At 37.6% G+C, this 18,569-nt stretch overlaps 1 protein-coding gene across 1 annotated transcript; it reads left to right on the top strand.

The window, feature by feature from the left end:
* The first annotated feature begins 3,136 nt into the window (after window positions 1-3,136).
* On the top strand, window positions 3,137-16,911 carry LOC107732197 (kinocilin-like). Its single transcript, XM_016543470.1, has 6 exons — window positions 3,137-3,157; window positions 3,305-3,347; window positions 7,053-7,121; window positions 8,011-8,088; window positions 13,884-13,983; window positions 16,404-16,911. The coding sequence occupies exons 1-6, from the start codon at window positions 3,137-3,139 to the stop codon at window positions 16,477-16,479; spliced, it is 387 nt and encodes a 128-aa protein (XP_016398956.1). The 3' UTR covers window positions 16,480-16,911.
* Window positions 16,912-18,569: the final 1,658 nt, after the last annotated feature.

Consider the following 18,569-nt stretch of genomic DNA (forward strand, 5'->3'; position numbering starts at 1 on the left):
AGACATTATACAGTTTTGAAGGGCCCAGAGCACAAACAGGAAATGTGTCACTTCTTCTTTTTCACCCGTTAACGTCATTTGTTACCCAACTCTCTGGTGTTAATCCCGCTCACCCCCGGCTCCTTCTGTTGCCATGGATATGCCATCCCTATGGCAACTCAGGGCCTTTGTGGATGGTCTTGGGTCCTGACGGTGGAGGACTCATTACACATTCCCTTCCAGCTCCAAGTCAAATCAGTCAAAACGGGCAAGCTCATCTGCCTGCTACAGTACAGGCACCGTTGTGAAAAACAGCATGGTTTCATAAACATATTATGGGATCTGATCATCAGTCTTAAACCCATCCACATTAAAGAGATCGAATGAAGAAGATGACCTTTTCATTTCTAATATGGAAGAGATTAAAAACACTGTACTGAAGCAAACCCCTTTAATGTCCCTGCTGAATTTGAATTAGCTGAATGACATAGTTGTTTACAAGGAGGAACAGCATTACTGTCTGTGCTCAAATTTTATTGTACCCTCACTTAGTAGTGACAAGTAGTTGGGGTTTAAAAGACAATTAATATTCAGTAATCCCAATTTAATTGCACTGACAACAAAATTTGAACTTTATTGAGCTGGATAATGACAAACTTTGCAACATCGATGTGTTATTGAACTGAAATGACAACTGAATCAACACTGAACTGACTTGAGATGAATAACGATGCCGTTGCCTTCTGTAGAGCTTCTAAATGGAAGTTGTTTTGTAATTGATGAACTTTTCAACATTGACAGTTATTGAACTGAATTCAGACAACATTGAACTAAATCCCAGCCAACAAGGAACATTCTTCAGAATTTTAGCTGTCTCTTTGGCATTCTGTCAAAGTTATGAACAAACATTCTTACGTTAATAGAACGTTTGTTCACACACTCTCAAAAAGGATGTGTTGATTTTTAACACATTTTTTGTGTTATGACAATTTAACACGTTTTTTGTCATTTTGTGTTAAATCTGTGTTAAAAAGAAAAAAGTCCGTCCAACACAATATGTGTTAAAGGGATAGTTCACCCAAAAATTCTGTCATTAATTACTCACCCTCATGTCGTTCTAAACCCGTAAGACCTCCGTTCATCTTCGGAACACAAATTAAGATATTTTTGACGAATTCTGAGAGCTCTCTGACCCTCCCATAGACAGCAAGGGTACTACCACAATCAACGTCCAGAAACGTAGCAAGGAGATCGGTAAAATAATCCATGTGACATCAGGGGTTCAACCGTAATTTTACGAAGCTACGAGAATACTTTTTGTACGCAAAGAAAACAAAAATAACGACTTTATTCAACAATTCATCTCCTCCGCGTCACCCTGGTGCCATTTTGGAGAGTATCCACTGAATGTAAACAGCGTATACTATTCTGTGTCAGCTAACCCTTTAATTATCAGCCAATCACATTGCTGCTTGCGTCACTTCATAAGCTGCTATTCTTCTCAAGAGCAAGTTTCCTCGCGCTTCAATTTTTCATCATTAGGCGATATCTTCCATGCGTGGAGGTAAGAAAAATGTTCGTATTTGGCATTAGAATCTTTCAAAAAGTCTTTTGTGATCATTTGTGGACGGTCGAGGGGCATTTTGAATGGGCTGAGATGTGGACTGCCACAAACATGCCACACATGACTATAGCAGGTTATGTGTGTTTTTCCAAGTAAACGTCTCAGGTTACTTATGTAACCATGGTTCCCTGAGTAGGGAACGAGACACTGCGTCCTCTAGGGGTCGCTATGGGGAACGCCTCGTCGTGACCCGTGTCTGAAGCATACATTGAAAAAACACCAACTCGTTGGCCGGCGACAGCCATGATGTGATAATCACATTTTTTTGTTTTTTTGTGATAATCACAAAGGCTACCGCAGAAGCCTGTGTTATGGCCGCATGATCCAGGAAGTAGCGACCCCTAGAGAATGCAGTTCGAAGTTCCCATGAAGGGGAACCAGAAGTTAACATATTCCATGGTGTGCCATAGCCAAGCCACATATGGCTCTCAGTCGTGTGCTGTCATCTGGGCCATATACCTCAATACAAATAGTCATCCAAAAGAAAATTCCCTCCAATTCTAAAGGCATGGCAAAACATATATAGTGAAAGTTAGGCCCATATGTGCTCAGCCATGCCATACCTAGGCCAAATGGGACAGCTATCAGACACATTTGGCCCAAAAGTTCTTGCTATCTGGGATCCGCGGTAGCCGGAAAACTGCCTCACGAATGGCGGTGTGAGCGGCGCCCGCGGTAACTACGTTAATTTTAGCAAGCTTTTAGCTTTATGGTTTCTTTTGTTAGATTTGTTGTGAGTGGAATCGCTTTTAATTAATCATTGAAACGTTGTAGTGTTTCACATGCCGTTCACCCAATCTCTCTCTCATTGAAAATGAACAGAGCTCATGGTGCCACACCGACTACATTTAAAAAAATTAAAAATAAATTTCAAAGTACAAACCTGATTATAACCATTAACTCAAGGAACGTTTCAATCAAGCAACATTGTTAATGTTTAAATTACTATATTTTCATTGTTTACCTTTTTACTCTTTAATTTTTTTTAGCAGGTTTAATAAATTCTGTATGAACTAGCCTATATGTGAGTTTGCTGTTTTTATTGCATACAAGGTCTAGCACACACTTGACACAAATTGTGTAACTATAACACATTAGCGTGTAAAAAATTTAAACACACTTTCTGTGTTAGCAGGAATAAAACATTGATTTAGTTAAAAGTAACACAAAATGTGTTGTCCTCAACTACACACTTCACCACTCAATGGTAAATGTGACCGCACCTTAACATGTACAGTGGGGCAAAAAAGTATTTAGTCAGCCACCAATTGTGCAAGTTCTCCCACTTAAAAAGATGAGAGAGGCCTGTAATTTTCATCATAGGTATACCTCAACTATGAGAGACAAAATGAGAAAAAAAAATCCAGAACATCACATTGTAGGATTTTTAAAGAATTAATTGGTAAATTCCTCGGTAAAATAAGTATTTGGTCACCTATCTTGTCTGTTAATGTGAAGCTGTTTTGAAACTGTATTGTATAAAAATGTGACTTGACTAGTGACAGTAACTGGTTTCATAGCCCTCTGCATACTATGCCCTGCTACAAAGCATCTGTAAGCTAAATGAAAAAAAAACTACCTTCATTCATAAAGCATATGGCTGCACAGTGTCTGTCAATGACCTCAACCTATGTTATGTAATGTGTTTTTATTTTTATTATATCCTTTGTCCCCAGCAGTGACACTCTGACTCTTGCGTAGGCAGCACTTGAAAACATCCTCTGCGGGAGATTGGGAACATCAGGTAATTTAGTCCTTTATGCAGATGAGTATTTTAAAATAAGCGCTCAATGTTTGACACAGTGGGTTAGTTAAAAGTGAGGAAAAACATGTATTTCAGATGAACTAAATGGATGAATAAAAAGTGTTTGCTTTGTGCATGTTTATTAGGTTAGAATTAGCGGTGGAGATGAGATGTTCTAGGTCATGTTGTTAATAATACACCTGACGAATATGCATGGATGCAACAATGGATTTTTAGGGATCAAGCACACTCTGTTGTTCAACAGACTTACCTGAGTTCATTTGCCTACAAATGCATGACACTGTTGGCCATTCAGCGTAAACACTCAAGTATCATGGGTCTGTTAGGCCTGGCCTGGCCTTCCTACTCAAATGATTAGTCGCCTTCACTCAGACCCAAATTAGTTTGAAGGGAACAAGCATGAATCCGGCAAGGTAACCAGAGCCCAGTGTTTAAAGATGTATGAAGAGCCTTGAGGAGAAAGTCGAGTCTCTGTTAACCCATCGCACTAACAGTGAAACTTTCATACAGTGATCTGCCTTCGTGAGCGCTTGACGTGTATGCGGGTTTTGCACGGGCGCGTGTGGATCAGCCAGGTGTGGGGGGGGGGGGTTCCGCCTGCTGAAGGAACGGCCATACATCATTTGATCCAGGTCTGTAATCCAAGCCACCTGCTTACGATGGTGGGTATGTAATCTACACAGGACCCTGTCACAATAGAGCTGCACAACACACCAGCAGCCTTTGATCTATTGTTTTCTGCTGGCAGTGTTGGGAGTAAGGCATTACAAAAGTAATGCCATTACAGTAATATATTACTTTTTTGGCAATATTATACCTGTTGCAATCTCAGTAACGCACGTTACAACAACACATTTTAACCCAATAAAATAGTAAAATAGTATGTCTCCTGTTACTGGAATTTGACGGTTGAGGTGACTGCAGAGACAGATTTTACATTTGCCAGATGGACATTACATTCTTGTCCTTTTCTCTGACGAACTGAAAACAATGGGAGTCATACTTGCCTGGAAGTTTCTAGTGAGTCTGAAGACCTTGATAAGTTAATTCAGGTGTGTTTAATTAAGGTTGGAGCTAAACTCTGCAGGACAGTGGCCCTCCAGGAACAGGTCTGGACACGCTTGCACTATATGAACAAAAGTATTGGGTGATACCTGACCATTCCAGCAACAGGGACTTAACTGACATTACATTCTAAATAAATAGACATTAATATGGATTTGTTCCCCCCTTTGCAGCTATAACAGCTTCCCCTCTTCTGGGAAGGCTTTTCACAAGATTTTGGAGTGTTTCTGTGGGATTTTTTGCCCATTAATTCAGTAGAGTGTTTGTGTCAGGCACTGATGAAGGACGATAAGGCCTGGCTCGTAATCTCTGTTCCAGTTCATCCCAAAGGTGTTCGGTGGGGTTGAGGTGAGGCCTCTGTGCAGACCAGTCAACTTCTGTCACACAAAACTCATCCAACCATGTCTTTATATTGTACACACAGTACATGCTGGAATAGAAAGGTCTACCCCAAACTGTTTCCACAAAGTTGGAGGCTTAGCATTGTCCAAAATGTCTTGGTATGCTGAAACATTAAGATTTCCCTTCACTGGAAGTAATGACCATAGCCCAGCTCCTGAAAAACAGCCTCATACCATTATCCCTCCTCTACCAATCTTTACAGTTGGCATAATGCATCAAGCAGGTAATGTTCTCCTTCTCCTGGTATCCGCCAAACCCAGACTGCCAAACAGAGAATTGTGATTCGTTACTTCACAGAACATGTTTCCACCTCTCCAGAGTCCAGTGCTTTACACCACTCCATCTGACACTTGGCATTGTACTTGGCTTACATGCAGCTGCTCGGCCATGGAAACTCATGCTGATATTAATGCCAGTGGAAGTTTGGAACTTGCCATATTAATATTACATGATATTAATGCCAGTGGAACTTTGGACTTTTACGTGTTGTGCGTCTCAGCACTCAGTGACCCTGCTCTGTGACTTTATGTGGTCTTCTGCTTCACGGCTGAGTTGCTGCTGTTCCTTAACGCTTCCACTTTCCAATAATACCACATACAGTTGACTGTGAAATATCTAGCATTGGTGAAATTTCATGAAATGACTTATTGCAAAGGTCGTATCCTACCATAGTTACATGCTTGAATTCACTGAGCTATTCAGAATGACCCATTTTCTCACAAATGTTTGTAAATGCAGACTGCATGTCTAGGTGCCTGATTTTATATACCTGTGGAAATGGGTCTGATAGGATCCAGGTTCAATAATTAAGAGATGTGTCCCAATTCTTTTGTCCATATAGTGTAGCTAAACTCGGCAGGACATCGGCCCTCCAGGACCGAGTTTGGAGACCCCTGCTCTAAAGCATCAACCACCACGTGGGTTTATAAGTCAGGGGTGAATTAGGAAAGAAAGAATGAAGGAGATTAGAGGACAAAATGGCAAAGAGGAACCAGAAAGGGAAAATTGTCGGAGGGAGGATACACAAGAAAGACACGTGGAGAAGGAGGCCTCAGCATGCTGCAATCATGCCTGTCAGTGGCCTCTCATAACAGAAATTGGCCAAAACACAAAGCCAGCAGAGGTGCCTCATCCTTTTCAAACAGGAATTGATTCACAGCTTGAATAGTAGGTGCATAATCAAAATCCAGCACAGCCCCTGCAGTCTATGGCTGTCTCACCAGCAGCATCAGACCTCTTGAAACACAAGGAGAGAAAGAGCTCAGTTGCACACATTCATTAGCCACAAGGAGATTATTTTTTTGGGAAAGCATGTCAAATTAGAGTGGATGGCTTAAAGGGATAGTTCACCCAAAACTGAAAATTCTGTTATCATTTACTTACCTTCATGTCATTCTAAACCCAAAGACTTTGGTTAATCTTTGAAACACAACCACAGCTTAGAAGATCCAAGAATGGTTAAAATGGTGTCATAAAACAAATCCATATGAATCGAGTGGTTTAACCTAAGTCTTGTGTAGAGATTTGATAGCTTTATACGATGAACAGATTTAATTTAGGTTTTTATTGACATACAAACACACATAGATAAAGTGCATCATATTTGGTCAAATGGAAGCTTGTGTATGTGTCACATTCATGCGGCACATGCCAGAACAAACCTTTTCATGCATCACAAACATTCGAGCTTCCGTGTTTACCATATGTGATGTGCTCTATGTATGTGTGTCGATCGTATGCTTAAATTAAATCTGTTCATCATATAAAGTGATCTTATCTCTTCAGAAGACTTTAAACGGCTCAATTCCTAAGGTTACCTTAGCTACCTAAGGTTAGCAAACTCTGCATGAAACATTAGCAGAAGAAAAGTAAGCCTTTTGTGTCAATTTACCATTCACAAGTGCTCTGTTTCTTTCTGCTTTCTTAATAACGCTTAAATTGCTGTTCATCAATTTGCAGTGTAATGCAATATGCATGGGGCCTGTCTTAAGTGTGCAGCTGTAGTTCAGGGAGCCATTTAGAAGAGAGAAATGCAGTAATACTAGAGCTGAGTGTTTCCCTACTCTGCAAAGACCAGCTTGAAGGTTTCATGCAAGTTAGTGCTGGTTTGCATGTCCATGCTGACTGGTTGGTGAAGCCTGGTGGGAACATGTAGGACATGAAGGACGATGACAACACGGAGTGAGTGATTCAGTCCTCATCTGTTGTGGTCTGCAGGTCTCCTCATTTCAGTCTACCCGTTCATAAGAGCATGGTTCAACTTCCATCACATACTGCCCAATATAGGTGAGACTATATAATATTATATTTTATAGCACACATAACATTTTAAAATGTGTGTCAAGGTTGTGAAAAATTCAGAATGTAAGAATTTTAGTTCAGTTTAGAACACAACATTTATTGTTCACAAGTTTTGGATTGGTAAGGCTATTTATTTGATCAAAATATAGTAAAAGCTGTAATATTGAGAAATATAATATCAATTTACTGTTATCTATTTTAATATATTTCTGTCACGTGATCCTTAGGTCCTTCAATCAGATCCTTCAATCTATTTAAATGTTGTAAACAGATGTTCTGCTTAATATTAATAATACTAATCATTTTTGTGAAACCACAATACTGTTTTTTTCAGGATTCTTTGATGAATAGAAAGTTCAAAAGAACGGAATGTATTTGAAATAGAAATCTTTTGTAATATTATGACATATTTTGTCACTTTTGATCAGTTTAATGCATTCTTGTTGAATAAAAATAATAATTAAAAAATATTACTGACCACAAGCTCTTGAACAATAGTGTATATATAATGTATATTTGTTTGTAAGGCCGATAAAATCTTTTAAAATATTTCCAAACTAGCATTTACTTTTCTAGCTATTATTATACTTATTGCAGTCATGTTAATTTCCTTGAGTTTCAGTTCTTTTTAATTGTACTTTCTTGTAAATTCAAATGCATCATGTTTGTTGCCTTAATCCAATTCAAATTCAGGGATTTAAAAATATTTCTCAATTCACAACCCTGGTGCCTATCAATTATATTTAAATGCTATATAAAATTTCACTAAAGAGATAATCTTGATTATATTGTGTAACATGAGATTTGTTTCCTTTTGTGATGAGAGACCATGTTGCATCACTCAGGCTAATATGACAACATCTAATTTTCTCAGGCAACTTCAGAGTGCACCCCATGGCTACAAATTCAAATCCAGCCGCTGAACAGCCTGCAGCTACACTCACACGAGAGGGTAAGTGGCTGTTCCACATGGATACGCACACACAAACCCCTCTGCTTCCAGTCTGACAATTGAAGACTGATTTCCTCTGACACCATTTTAGAGTGACTATATTTCTCTGGGTCAATGTAGAGCCATCTTCTGCTTTTCATTTACACTCTCGCTTGCCTGCTAGATCTGAGGCCGGAGGCTGCGACAAAGTCTCGAGCTCTGGTCCAAGCTTATATAACAGAGCCCTTCCTTTTGGTTATGTCATGTAAAATGGCATTATTTATTATTTATTTAAAATGGCATTATTTTATTATTTATTATTATTTTTAGCAATGACTCATCTGAATGCCTCTGATTGGCCATTGCACTCATAAGCTGCGACAAAGTCCCGAGCTCTGGTCCAAGCTTATATAGAGCCCTTCCTTTTGGTTATTTCATGTAAAATGGCATTATGGATTTAATGGGTAATAACTAAAACTCTATTTCCAGTAAAGACTAATTCTTACTTATTGTTTTGTTTGATAATTGCTCCAACACTTGGTGAACTTAAAAACAGCAATTTCAGAGTCTCTAATGGAAACACAGCCATGAAATATAATGCATTAAATGCCGTGTTCCTGTAAATTTACTGTTCCCCACTATATCATTCATCTATGGTAGTTTTAAAATATTGTGCCTATTTCAGTTAAACACAATCAAATTTGCCCTGCAACTTTACTGGAAATTTCTGGGCTCCCACAGTCTTGGAAAACCTGGATACATGAGTTATTCATTTTAAAAGTGTGATTTCTAGACCTGGAAAGGTCATGTTTAGTGGGTATAGAAAAGAATCACCCCCCTTTAAAATAATCACATTTTGTTGCTTTGCAGCCTGAAATGAAGACGGACACAGTTTTTTTTTTTATCCAGCTGTAATTACTCAGTGCAACTTATAACATCCAAGTGAAAGATATAACACCAACATGTCAGAAAAACAAAACAAAAAATAAAACAGAATCAATGAGTTGGAAAAAGGATCACCCCCCTCCTAAAAATGACTTGTAAACTCAATCAGGTGTAGCTACTCACCTTCTCAATGGCACACAAAGCCATTTGACTTTCAACTGTGATCAGTTGTGGTCATTTTGATTAGCTCAGCATGAAAAGAGCTTTCCTTGGTAGTGCAACTGAAGTAAACAATCAACTATAGGTGGCAAGGCACTGTCAAAAGATCTCTGGGATAAAGTTGTGGACAGGCACAAGTCAGGAGAAGGATACAAAAAATTTCAAAAGCTTTATCAATGCCTATAGAAGCACAGTGACGTAAATTATTGAGAAGTCGAAGGTATTTGGTACAACACAGACCCTCCCTGGATCAGGACGTCGCTCCAAACTGAATGAAGGAACCAGGAGGAAACTGGTCAGAGAGGCGACCAAGAGGCTGACAGCAACTCTGAAGCAGCTACAGGAATTTATGACAAAAGGTGGTCATTGTGTGCATGTGACAACAATATCACAAATTCTCCACAAATGTGGCTTGTATGGGGGGGGTGCAAGAAAGAAGCCACTCCTTAAGAAAAGCCACATGCAGTCACGACTGAGCTTTGCCAAAACGCACCTTGAAAATTCTGAGGCAGATGAGACTAAAATGAAATTATTTGGCCTCAACACCAAACGATATGTCTGATGGAAATCCAATACAGCCATACAACGCCAGGCCCAGTACTGGTGTTAGCATGCCCGGAGTCCCGGTCAGCCCCTGTACTGGTTAGGTGTCCATATGGCTTGATTCCATGCGGCAATCCCATATGTGTATTCTTCCACGGTAAGTTTTCCCTCTTGGTAAACCCGTGTCTTCCCTTGACAGACCCGATCTGTCAGTCTCTTCTGGCAGTTGCTCCATCCCTACTCTAAGGTAGGACCTGCCTCAGAGACCCATTCCATATGTAGTACTGCCCCCTAGGTCAGTCCATATAAGTATCTCCACGTGTTACCGCCCTATGGATAGGATGTGGTCTCCGTAGCGATTTTTTCCTGAAGGCTAGCTTTCCCATCGTTCTACCAAGCTGAAAGAACAAATAGGGAAGATTTGAAGAAATCTTTCACTGAAGGTTGAAATCCCTTCCAATTTTTTTTTTTTTTTTGTGTGGACGAAACAGCAGTATGGCCTTCTCCAGCAGCGATGTACTCACCTTTGGTCCCCTTCGATATCAAGGTCGGTGAATTTGCGCTGGGTGCTTTGGGAAGGTTACGACCTTGGCATAGCTTTGCCTTGACACACCACAGCTTGTCAACACTGCAGCACCACAGGGTTGTGACGGTGTTCAGGTTGTGGCGTTTTCCATAGACCCCTAATGTCGTCACGACATAACTCGTAGTGACCGACAGATAGGGAACGTCTCGGTTACGTATGTAACCCTCATTCCCTGATGCAGGGAACGGAGACGTTATGTCCCCATGCCACAACCTTGAACCATTCACTGATGCTGGTACATGTTCTCGGCTCCTCAGCGTAAAACCTGAATGCACGCTGTTGCCTTATACACATGTGGTCAGAATTGTTGGTACCCTTCATAAATATGAACAAAGAAGGCTATGAAAATAAATCTGCATTGTTAATCCTTTTGATCTTTACTTTTAAAAATTCACAAAAATCTAACCTTTCATTGGAGAGTAAGAATTTAAAATGGGGGGAAATATCATTATGAAATAAATGTTTTTCTCTAATACACATACGGTTGGATGATCCACACATAGCCCATTATAAGATTTCTAACAGAGTCAGTCACTTTTTTATTTTTTATCTGTTGGTATTTGTTGGTGGGGGTCGTCATGTCTACCACAACACTTATGTTTTTTTTTTCCTTCTTTTTATTCGAAACATTCCCAAACGCATTAACTGAATTATCAGCCATGGCTGGATAATTTCATGTTCATAATCACCTTGGTTTGCTCAAAATTGTGAATATGAATGGGAATATATTTCAGATATATTTTACTCATAAGAATTTCTAGGGGTACCAGTAATTGTGTCCAACGTGTATTTGAGGAAAAACAATTAAACCCATTTTTAATTATGATATTTCCCCCAAAATTGTGAATATGAATGGGAATATATTTCAGATATATTTTACTCATAAGAATTTCTAGGGGTACCAGTAATTGTGTCCAACGTGTATTTGAGGAAAAACAAACAAACATTTATTTCATAATGATATTTCCCCCCATTTTAAATTCTCATTCTCCAATGAAAGGTTAGATTTTTGTGATTTTTAAAAATAAAAGATCAAAAGGATTAACAATGCAGATTTATATTCACAGCCTTCTTTGATCATATTTACCAAGGGTACCAACAATTCTGACCATGTGTGTATACCCGTATGCATGGGGAGTGGCTCAGTATGCAAAATCCACTAGCCAATTTTCATTGGCGTTTTCTCTTAAACTCAGAGATGATTGGGCTCCCAAGTTAGATCCCTAATGTCGTCATGATATAACGTCTCCGTTCCCTCCATCAGGGAATGAGGGTTATGTACGTAACCGAGATATTTTGCCTATACAAGCCTTTTCATGTTTATTTATTTTTTGAATAACTCTATCTCTTGAATAACTGACATCCTCTACAAAGGACATAGAATAAAATATGAATAAAATATATTTTTTCATATTTTTTTTATTTTATAATGAATATACATTTTACTGGTTAATCCAAGCTCTTATATTTATATTTTAATTCCTAATTTAATTCCTTATTTAGTAAATGACAAATGACTGGAAGAGTCATGGAAATCCATTGGTTAAAAAGTGTGGAAACCATCTAGAACATTCAGCTCCTAAAATGCATGTAGATTATGGCAAAAGTGGAAAAAAACAAAAATTAAAGTATCAAAAAGTTATAGAAGTTTAAATTTATTGTAAAGAAAATACACCGTACTAATTTTATTATATTTTGTATATAATAAATATTTTACATAACAGGTTTTACTCTAAAATTGCTATAAAATTTAAGCCTTCTGTCTAAATAAGTTATGTTCCAAATTTGAAGTTGATGACTCAGACCTTTCCAATGATATGTTTTTTGTCAAGATTATAAAAAGTTTTGATTCTAAAATTCATTTTGTAATATGACACTTGACACTGCCCACTAAGGGGGAGGAGACCGCCAAAAGATTTTAAAGTACCATTTCCATGGTAACGCAATGTCTGATTTCGAAATTTTGCCTGTCACTTTGTTTAATAAATTAAATAATTTATTAGTATTTAGTACCCCAACATTTATATTAGTTGTGGGCCATTACCAATAATCAGCAGACACCAATGGGTTAGTTAATGAGTAATATGATTGAACAGTACTATGCAACATGGGTTTGGTCTGAAACCTGACACGGGCACTTTTAGTCATGAAATGACTGCAGTCATGAGATGGGCTACCAGGAAACCATATTCACTTATTCAGAAAGCTCACTCTCTGCCCTGATGTGGAAATTACATTGACACGTGTCAATCCCTGCTGATCTGGCATTGTCAGCTGAGCAGCCCAGTGTCCCTCAACTCATACAGCTACTGTGTGTCCTTGCTGCCTCCTCCCTGGCCATTTCCTGCTTTAGTCCGCACATCTGTTTCTGTCGTTATGAGATCTGTGTTCAGATGAGTAGAATGATAATCTGGGGGGAAAAAACTCTAATTTGATACGATTCCTCATTTCCTACAGTTGATTTTCTTGTTTTTTTTTGTTTGTTTTTTCAGAGAAGATACATTTATGTTATCAGACAGTCTGGCTTTATTTGAATCCTAGGTATTCTTTGAAACTGCGCGCATGTGGCTTTGCAGCAAAAAGCTATAAAAAGCATGATTATGCACTACATTTTCACTGCCTGTATTATGCCCTCAGAGCACACAACAATCATGCACTGAATCATGTAAACACACAACAGGGACATGTTGAGCGAATGAACAGCAGTCTCATATTTTGGTCTCTGTCTGTGTCTATGGCCTTTTTTCAGGCATGTGATCAGTTAAGGACAAAAGAAGAAGAAAAACCTGTTTGTTCCTCCATTCAGTATTTCAATATGACTGTACAATAATAATGATGATGATGCTAATAATAATAATTATTATTATTATCATTATTGTTCAAAATATTTTATTGTATTGTTTTTTAATTACTAAAATTAACAAATCAATAAAGAAAGGCATTAAAACAATGTATTTTACTATTGTACTGTAAAATAAAAAGGTTTTATTAAAATAAATATTCAAAATAATATTTTATTGTATTTTTACATTCAATTATTAAAATTAAACATTCAATAAAAATGTATATTACTATTGCAGTAATTAATTTTACTATTGTGCAGTAAAATCTAAAAAGACTATTTAATAATAATAATAATAATATTTTATTGTATAGTTTTTTTTAATTATTACAATTATTCATTGAAGAAATATTGCAATAATTTTTTTAAATATTCTACTGTAAAATTAAAAGACAATTTTATATATATATATAATAAAATAATATATAATAATACTTATTAATACTAATATTTATGGCTGCATTAATTTCTTTGTTTTAAACGTTAAACTATATCTTTTTATTTAATTTAAACCAATAAATACTTGTATTAAACTAAACATTTATTTTGACGGAAAAATGCTGGGAGACCTTAAAGCTTCTCTTTCGTTGCCAACACATTATATGTCTCTCATTACAAATTTCAGAAGACTACTTGCATGGTTTTACACAATTCACATTGATTATACTTCAGGTTGGAAAATACTGAAATCTTTATAAATACCGAAAAATGGCATTCCTGCTTTCTCTGTCTCATTCTTAGGGACTCAAAGCCAACTTAACGTAGAGCGTTCGAAGAGCCGGATGGGGACATTTGTGGAGACAGCAGCTCCTACAGCAGCCGAGGGCTCACAGGATGATGGGTGAGACATGTGTTTACAGTCTAATTATATTACAAAGCAACGCTGATGTTTAACAGCAGCACAAGAGCTTGAAAAAGCAAAATGTTAAGGAACGAATTCATCTATACAGCTTTTGACCTGCGTAAATCATTTTGTTATTCACATATTCATAACTTTACATTAACAGTGAGGTATACCAGACACAACTTAAACTCAAACACATACGCGCATACATACTCCCCTCATTACATTTGCGACACAATGAATTCCCTCTCTCAATATGGCAGTCTCTCTAGGGCCCAAGAGTAATTAGATTCTTCTAGCAGGCAGTGGTGCCAAACAGCCCACGTCTTTGTGGCTCACTAGAGGAACGGAGTGATTGGGATTTCCACTTGCTTTGATAGAGGCTTTTTGCTCCCCTATTGGGCTCGCATTACATTCTATGTCAGGAGCCAATCACTTCCAGGACATTATTTTGATTGACCCTCTCTGTGATATTTTACGCTCATATAAGAACCACTACAGTACAGTACAGAGTAGCGAGATTGGTCCATTTTCTGCCATCTTTCAACTGCATGATTTGGTCTCAGACCAGGGATCGCCAATAAGGACTGCCTGATAGCCCGGGACCTGTGTGAAAGACGCTCGAGACAGATGACGAATTTGTCACTGGCCGGATCAGGCCGGTCGCCGTGATTTTGCCAAGTAAGACATGATCCTGGATCAACATTACTGTCCAAAAATACAGACTTAACTCAATCCCTACCCCTAAACCTAAACTTACCCATAATTTATTCCTAAAATCAGAGCGAAATGATAGCTGATTAACAAGGGTGTAGAAGCACCTAATCCTGATTGTAAGCCTAAAACTGACATTTCCTGAAAAGTTATCTCTCAATTCTGATTGGTTGATTGGAATGATGTTCCAGGATCAACAAGGATGTTGTACTTGGTGAAAGCACGCTCACCCGATCGGGCCACTGCTGTGTTGTCACAAACGTTTATCATCTGCACATGTTTTAACGGCTTGCTAATTTTAAAATTCAAGCGATTTTAAAGAATTCAAGCAAGATGCAAGACAACTCTATTCAGTACTCTCTCTGTGTGTGCGCTGTGCACACAGAACACAGCGCGCACACGGAGATGCCCGTCTCTGACAACGCGTGAATCACAAATTCTGTTTATTTCCCCACATTCTTGCACTTGAACAGACAAATACATACCAAAGTATGTCAAAATACCCATTGTGGCGAGTAACTTTGTAGCTTTAGCAATGACTAATTTATATTTAAAGGGGTCATATGATGTTGCTAAAAAGAACATTATTTTGTGTATTTGGTGTAATGAAATGTGTTTATGCGGTTTAAGGTTCAAAACCGCGTTGCATCGCGCCGCGTAAACATAAAACCATGTCTGCATCAGATGCACCGGTCGACCGGCCATTTTTTTGTTTTATTTCAACCAATCTCTGTTCCGGGCTTGCACACAGACTGCATGCAGTCATTTTCCAAAATGCCATTTGTGTGGAAATATTACGTCTATAAACGGCCATTAACAGAGGCTAGAGATGCTGAAAACGGACGTAAAGAGGAGAAAGTACTGTAGCAGGCAGAGCAAGTTTACTGTTCACGATGCACAAAATATTGGAAGAAAATCCTAAATATTAAATTGGGGGTTTATATGAATGTATCTCTGAAGGGAGCTGACTGTCTTCAGAAAAGTTTACATGGCGTTTTCTTTTCATCTTGCCTCTGTATAATGAATTTATAGTGTTAATAAGCACAGCTATATATTCAGTTGTGCTATTGCTTGTAATTTGTTAACTGTTAATTTGTTGACTGTTAACTTGTCTTTAATAATTTTTGAACTTTATATTTATTAGGCTAGGTCTTTGCTGTGGTATCGAAATTGGAATCAATCAAGAATTGTAAAATTGAATTGGTATCTAAAATTTTGGTGTCATATAGGCTTATTTATTAAACTAAAAGATGACATGGATGATAACAATGATAACAGCAATTATTTTATTTTTTAGTGCCAGGGTCAGTGAAAATATTGACAGGGAAAGTAAAAATTTGAACCACTGGCCTGATCGGGCCAGTAGAAAAAAATCCTTAGAGTTTAATGTGCATCTTACAATCTGGGTATAGATTTGAGTCTATACCCAGTCTTTTCTGATCAAATACGGCTCTTTTAAAAAAATGGAAACAGAAAGGTGTCGACCATTCCCCATTATGAGCTTATTAGTCTCCAACCAACAAAGAAGTTGCGTGGATGAGGTTGTCATGGTGACTTACACCACTGCCTTCACTCATAATGTCATTTATGTTGCACGAGGACCCGACTTGGCGCTGCCTATTCAACTTAGAGAAATAAGCATACATGCTTATGCTGTGTTAACACATATATTCACACATTATGAGTGTCTTTTTTTCTTCTAGCCCTTCTGCAGATGTTCCAGATATCTTGGGAAGGCGAAAGTTTAAGTCACCACCTTCTGATCAAGACCCTTTATAACGGCGGGATCCAACAGAGTCTTATTAAAGAGCAAACAGTATTCATTTCACAATAAGCAAGGCTGATCTCTGCTTATCCTATCCGATTTCACTCGGTCAGACAAGTTGTCTGCACTAATACTAAAATAATGTTTGATGAAAACAAAGAGCAAGCTGAACATCACACTGAACGACAATGAAGTCAAGAACAGCCATGTGCTTAAAAGGAATGTTCACCCAAGAAATGAAAATTGTGTCATCATGTGCTCACTCTCATGTCATTCCAAACCTGTATGCCTTTCTTTCTTCTGTGGAAAATAAAAGAAGATAATGGAAAGAATGTTTGAGCTGTTTCTGTCCAAACCATGAAAGTCAATGAATTCCAAAACAATACTGGACGTTATTTTTCAAAAATGTTATTTTCAGAATCATAATCTACTATCATTTGCCCTCATGTCGCTCCTGAATTTCTTTCTTCTGTGGAACACAAATAATCTGAAGAAAGTTGGAAATCAAACAAGACTGGAGCCTATTGACTTATGACTAGTGTTTTTTTTCTGGGATGCCACTGGGCTCCTTAAAGAACTTTTCAGTGAAGCCTTTTTTTGTGAGAGTGAAGAACATTTTAAGGTAACACTTTACTTGAAGCTTTTATGTATAATGCATCATAATAATGGATTATAAAGGTATTCATAATGTACTGTATGTTGTAATGCATTATATATTTTCATAAATAATTGTAACCCCAGGTAAAATGCATTATGATGTTTGGAGATTCCTTGTTAATCTCCAATTCTGAAATTGGTCGTTTGTCATGTGTTTTAATACATTACATTTTCTCAAGGTGTAACAATGAGTATGTAAGTATTATAATGTATTATAACTTGTTCATACAATGCATTATAAGGTGCATTCCAATGCATAATTAATGCATTAAAATATTTTATAATGAATGATATATATAAAGGCTTCAAGTAAATTTATAAGTATACATTTTGTTGACAATAAAGACACTTTTTGTGAACTGGAAAGGTTCCATAAATGTTAAAGGTTCTTCATAGAAACATACATTGCAATAAAGACCCTTTATTTTTAAGATTGTATTGTATGGAAAAAGAACACTGAGTATGAGTATTTCTCAAAAATATTTCTCAAAATATCTCCTTTTGTGTTCTACAGAGGAAAGACTATATCATACAGGTTTGGAGCAACATGACAGAATTTAAATTTTTGGATGAACTATTGCTTTAAGGTTTTTCACACCATGTGCTCATGATGGTTTGCATTTGTGGTTATCTGTTAGTTTTGAATTGATTTCTGAATTCATGATAGCACACTTTTTTTTTATTCGCGAAATTTTTTTTAAGCATTTGCTCATCTGCCATATGTCTCTAAAATGTTTCCTGTCACATGTTAAGTAGAAAACTTTAGAAACTTTAGACATTTAGAAAACTTTAGTCTTAGTCTATAATATGTTAATCATTTAGAATGCATGTAAAACTTAAGATTCATTTAGCAGATGCTTTTATAAAATGTAGTTGTAACTGTTGAAACTGTAATTATTACATCTTAGTCTTATTTCCAACAGTTTTGTTGTCATGTCATTACACATAAATAAACACTTGTTTTCCTGATTACCCTGTTCTCTGACATGCTCAGTATAGCTTTTCCGTAGCCCTTTTGCAGCATTAGTAATGACTCAGATGCTCACGTACTGTATGAACATGTAACGTGCACAGCACAGAATCATTGTACATCCCACGCAGACCATCATTGACACACTAAGGCTGGATATGCAGTATCTGTCCTTGCATGGCGACAACGAAGAGAGACACTGCCTGCTGTTGCCAAGAGCTCTGACGTACACTAATGACTGAATTATACACCATTGTACTGGGTGTCTCGCACAACAACACTATCTATACATAGATGCATCATTAGCGGCTGATTCTATAGGCAGCTAAGTCATCCGCCAGGTAACGCATCCGCCATATTGGAAAAAAGCTGGTCCGTGAACACTCAAGAGCAAGTTGACTGCATTTGCATCCATAGTTATTCCTATGTCTGAATATCTATATCCGCAACAGACGTCAGCAGATAATTTTGCTAAAA

Source organism: Sinocyclocheilus rhinocerous, unplaced genomic scaffold, assembly GCF_001515625.1.
Source record: "Sinocyclocheilus rhinocerous isolate Xijiao unplaced genomic scaffold, SAMN03320098_v1.1 scaffold1631, whole genome shotgun sequence".
In the NCBI taxonomy this organism is placed as follows: Eukaryota; Metazoa; Chordata; class Actinopteri; order Cypriniformes; family Cyprinidae; genus Sinocyclocheilus; species Sinocyclocheilus rhinocerous.

Coding starts and splice junctions, on each gene's coding strand:
- LOC107732197 (XM_016543470.1), top strand. CDS start 3,137: ATGCCCTGCTACAAAGCATCT. Junction 3,158..3,304: donor TGCCCTGCTACAAAGCATCT/GTAAGCTAAATG, acceptor ACTCTTGCGTAG/GCAGCACTTGAAAACATCCT. Junction 7,122..8,010: donor TCACATACTGCCCAATATAG/GTGAGACTATAT, acceptor TAATTTTCTCAG/GCAACTTCAGAGTGCACCCC.